We start from the raw sequence: 5000 nt of genomic DNA, 5'->3' as shown, positions 1-5000 counted from the left end.
ACAGCAGGCTTCCAGTGATGGAAAGCCATTCTCAGTAGTCTCCTGTCAATCCACTAAAACTGGACAGCAAGAATGAACCACGTTGAAGAGAAGCAACTTCCAGGCACGGTGAAGTCAGACCGGCCAATAAGAAAAAGGCAGCGACTCGACTCAGTCAGGTGAATGAGACGCAGTGTACTGCGTTGTGTTTGCTTAGAATCCTTCAGAGGCTTGCATACAACTCACTGAGCAAGCGTGGAGAAATGAAGTTACGGCGCATTAACATTGTGGTCCAAGGAGAAAGTGCGAGCACATTATGTGTAGGAGGGGCCAGAGGCAGGCAGAGAGCCAAAGGCCTGGGAGGAGGAGCCAAGGAGAGAGATGGAGTTTGGAAAGAAGCGATAATGCAAAATACTTCCACAACCATAAATCTCTGTCCAAGCCGCAGCGCCGCTGCCAGTACTTTACAGAGCGGCCCTGCCCCCCCCCCCGGTGCTCCAGCTCTGTGCTCCAGCTCTGTGCTCCAGCTCTGCCCCCCCCCCCCGGTGCAGTGGCAACTTCCCCCAGATTCTTCTCCAGATTGCAACCTCCGCACACCCAAAGTCCAGTGTGTTGCAGTGGAGTGCGTGTCTGGGCTCATCAGAGCCAAACATTGCCCTGCAGAGCCAGAGCCACTGGGCCGCCTGTATCTGGTCACATGACTTCACCGGGGATTTCAGTGGACGATCACAGGGAAGTGCAGTGGTTACACAGCTGCCTGCATGCACTCATGCAGTCTGTTTGCTTCCCACAAACAGAGATAAACTGAAAGGTTCTGGTTCTGGTCTTCCGCAGTGCAGTGCACTGAATGTTCAGAGAAAGAGACAGAAACAAGGACCAGGCAACAGGTGGACTCACAGAACCTTACAGTCCAATCAGCATTTAGCATGAGGCCAAGTTGGAGAATTCAAAACATCAACAAGTCCAAAAGACAAAATTATTAGCCACAAAAATTAACTTTTTTTTTCAGGTGGAAAAAAACAACAACAAAATACTGTAAACAGCCCAAAGGTCACCAAAAGGACCGCCTTTAAATAGTTTAGCATTAGACGCAGTGGTAGAATAGAAAAGGTCCAAGAACTGAAAAATCCTCATAAAAGTAAAAAGAAATCTTGACATGAAAGCCATGGACAGCATCATCTGTCACAGTTACCACAAAGCTCCAGTGTGAAGCTCCAGTGTGAAGCTCCAGTGTGAAGCCCAGGCCTCGACCTGAAGCTGTGTCCTCTGGCAGGAAGTGGGATTGGAACCCACACCTCCTGCACCGCAGTCAGAGGTTCAACCTACTGAGCTGACCAGCAGGTGACCAGCAGGTGACCAGCAGGTGACTCTGGCTCCGTGCTTCTGATAAACACACCACTATAAGCAGTATGATTCTATTGTACAGTGACCTCTGTGTACAGTGACCTCTGTGCACAGTGACCTCTGTGTTATATTGACTGCATCATTTCATCTTCTGGATTTGGTGGTGGTATCAGCTCACATTGCTCATTACTGATGAGGAAATGAGTTGAAGAAGAAGTTTTGGTGACTTATTGTCCTTTGTCATGTGTCTGTGTCGCTCCTGGTGTGCGTCAGTGTGTGTATCAGTGTGTGTCAGTGTGTGTGTCAGTGTTGGTGAAGCACTGAGGTCTTCCTCGCTCTCTGCTCCTCAGTGCTGAAGACGGTCTTGTGGGGAGTAACGCTGCCTCCCAACACGGAGGTGACAGGATCGAATCCCAGCGTGGACCAGAGGTACAACACTGGAGTGTGTGTGTGTGTGTGTGTGTGTGTGTGTGTGTGTGTGTGTGTGTGTGTGTGTCTAAACCTAAAACCAACAAACCAACAAAACAACCAAAACTTGCGTTGCGTCCGTCAAATTTCCGAGCATTTCAATCTTCTGGCATTTGGAATTTCCTTCAACTGAGTTCAACAGGAAGCAGCAACCAGGTGAGTGGAGCTAGCTAGCTCCCCCTTCATTCTTTTCAAACTCCATTTGAATTCAATTTTAGAAGAGTGAGGAGAATTTTCTTTGGTCAGAATTGGAAATTAAAACTCTTTGGTTCCACTTATTGGGTTCCACTGTTGGGTTCCACTTGCACAAAGTGAGCGAGTGTTTGTTCCTCCTGCAGCTTTCAACTCCTCTCTTTCCTCCCCAGAACAACCCCTAAATCACGAGTTGCATCAGCTGAGTTCATTCTTTCTTCAATATCTTGTGTCTTCATGTCTTTCATTGACATGGAAGAAGCAGTAAACAACACAAGCATTGTTATAATACTGTTTGAAAGGCAACAAAGGGGTTGATTTTCCCCTTTGCTGATTAAATACACAGCGATGAATAACTAAAAGAAAGCTTGTTAACCTCTTTGTATTGTGATTATTTTGTAATTCTCGTCTTTTTCTTATCTTTCAACATTGTACACTGTATTTGATATGAAAATTGACTTTCTTTCTTCTTCTTCTTTGACCTCCGTTGCAGCGACTTCACCCAAACTCAATGGGAAGAAGCGAGTTCCATTCCTGTTCAGAGCTTGAGGGCGGAGCTTCTGAAATCTACTCTGCTGATGAGCACCACAGACACGCAGTGCAACCTCGTTGCACCGTGACTGTGGTGAACGTCGGTGCTCCACCTGTCGACCTGCATTCATCATGGAGACGTGTTTCCACCAGGACTTGCTGCTTAGGTTACTGCACTGGCTGATGATGTGATGACAACACCACGGTTAGCGACAGTCCGTTACCTCTTTTCATCTCTGAACCACTCAAACTCAGGCTTGGGCACAGCGGTGGCTTCGCACTGCAGGGTCCCCATGCGGCCCACCGGAGTCTCTGAGTTCTGAGTTTTCTTGATGGTGGGAGGATCTGCAGAAGAGAAGACAGCGAGCAGCTTAGCGTTGCAATATAGAAAGAAAACAGTCACAGTGTTTCAATAACACAAGATTGTTTTTGTGAGCATCTCTCCTTTCTTTATCATTCAATGAAAACATGCAAGCTTGGCACGGGAATCAGGTGGGCAGTCAGGTGGGCGGTCAGGTGGGCAGTCGGCTGCAGAGACTTTCTTCAAATCAAAGGGAACTCTAAGCTGAGGTGCTTAGTGAAATTTCACGGCTCGTACGAGCAGCACATTCACTGCACCATCAGATCCAGCATGAAGCTGTGACAAGGTGTAATTAGAGGATCTTATTTTGAAATGCAAAGTGGCTCTTTACGAGGTTGTGGGAGGTGAACATTACCATGAAAATGACAATCGCAATCAAAGTGAGCCGTTCCTCCACGTCTACCTGGAGTCAACGCTCCAAGACCTCCGGGACAGCTTCCAGCTGCTGGTAGCACTGCAGCACTGCTCAGTGCTTCCACCTGCTGGTAGCACTGCAGCACAGTGCTTCCACCTGCTGGTAGCACTGCAGCACTGCTCAGCCCTCTCACCTGCTAATCCTTGTGATGGCTTTTCTAAAGCAACGAGGAATTTAAAGGTTCAGATACTACTACTACTACTACTAATAATAATAATAATGATGATGATGATGATGATGATGTGTTTCAAAGGCAGAGAACAATAACAATGACGACAGTACAAAGTCTTTCACTCACAGTTGACGACTACGTTGACATATTTCACGTCCGGCGTGGCCACGTCGTTGCTGGCTTTGCATTCGTAGCGGCCGGCCTGGTTCCGCATGATGCCGATGATGTCCAGGTACTCCTCTCCATCCAGTGGCTCTGCTGCACACAGACAGTGCGGGGAGGGAGGGGGTGAATGAACGCACACAGTTGCAGGAAAACAAACACTCCTTCCTGCGAGTCTCATTGCTGCGTCCTCCTCCACATTATTTACATAAACTTTGCTGAATCCGCTGCATACCGTGCATCTTTTGGAAGCAATTTAAAAATATTCATTGCAAACATGAAGCCACTTTCCACCATTTTACAAAAAAACAACACAAAAAAAACAACAAACAGAAGAAGAAGTTGGGAGTCTCATCCGATCAAACCCCCTGATACACAACTCCCAATGTTGGCAATGACACCCAAACACCCACCAACCAACAAATGACGCTGAGATAACGAGTGAATAACGGTCATTTCCACTGCACTGCCAAACCTTGGTGACAGTTTGAGAGAGAGAGCAATAATTTCTCCATGTCAGGAAGGAAGAGAAGTCTATCAAGAATTATTACACAGCAAGCAAAGTCAACAAGCCTCCTTAAGATAAAAACATATGTGTATATATACAGTATATATATATATATATATATATATATATATATATATATACTGTATATATATAATACTTGTCAGGCCATGTACACCAGGAACAGTGGTCTGCACTGCAGTACAAACACACATTTAACACAATTGTCCTACACACACATATACAACTGGTATCTGCCGGAGACCCGATCCCGGTGTTGGGGTCAGGCACCCCTCCCTCACTGTAACCTATGTTAGAAATGTTGACAACTGGAACATTTGTTGCTTCTACATTTTAACCAGATGGGAAATTATATTCTCCTCAGTTTCGTGGACTTTGAGGAGAATTGAATCTGCAAGCAGATGATTTCCTTGTTAAGGAAATCATCTGCTTGCAGTACAAAATACCTCTCAGAAACACAGACAACAAAAAGCATTTGTGCATCAGTGCACCAGCATGGATTCTTGGCCTCAGGAAACAAGCGGAGAGGAAATCTCCTGTTTTTGCAGCACGGAGACCTCTTGGCTGACTACAAAAAAGAACATTTTGTCGTTTACAGCAGTATTTAAAAAACACCAGCAGCAGTAAAGCAGAAAGCAAGAGTTTTAAAATCCAGAGTTTCAACAGTGAGAGAAAGGAAGAACATCAGCCAAGGATCCAGGACCAGGAGCAAGGCTGAGGAGGCGCAGGTCTGGTTCCTGTGGATGGGACCCGATGATCACATCCAGAACACCAGATCACACTTGCTCTCTCTGGACAAGCTGCCTGCCACTGGCACTTGATTGGATAGCTATGATTGAAAAGCCGTTGC

At 46.4% G+C, this 5000-nt stretch overlaps 2 protein-coding genes across 3 annotated transcripts in view; one reads left to right on the top strand and one right to left on the bottom strand.

Moving 5' to 3' along the window:
- The window catches only part of gap43 (growth associated protein 43), a 252280-nt gene that overhangs the window by 19864 nt on the left and 227416 nt on the right, over positions 1–5000 (top strand). The gene's annotated exons all lie outside the window — the stretch shown is intronic.
- lsamp (limbic system associated membrane protein) overlaps positions 1–5000 on the bottom strand; it is a 182593-nt gene that overhangs the window by 4722 nt on the left and 172871 nt on the right. For both annotated transcript variants that reach the window (XM_076015227.1, XM_076015226.1), the window contains 2 exons: positions 3589–3720; positions 2739–2859 (listed from right to left, as the gene is read on the bottom strand). In XM_076015227.1, the coding sequence (XP_075871342.1) occupies positions 2739–2859; positions 3589–3720 (253 nt within the window). The remainder of the gene's footprint in view (positions 1–2738; positions 2860–3588; positions 3721–5000) is intronic.

This window comes from Nelusetta ayraudi, unplaced genomic scaffold (assembly GCF_046127955.1).
Source record: "Nelusetta ayraudi isolate G7.1 ecotype Tasmania unplaced genomic scaffold, CSIRO-AGI_Nayr_v1 ptg000182l, whole genome shotgun sequence".
In the NCBI taxonomy this organism is placed as follows: domain Eukaryota; kingdom Metazoa; phylum Chordata; class Actinopteri; order Tetraodontiformes; family Monacanthidae; genus Nelusetta; species Nelusetta ayraudi.
This window is presented reverse-complemented; position numbering and strand designations above follow the sequence as displayed.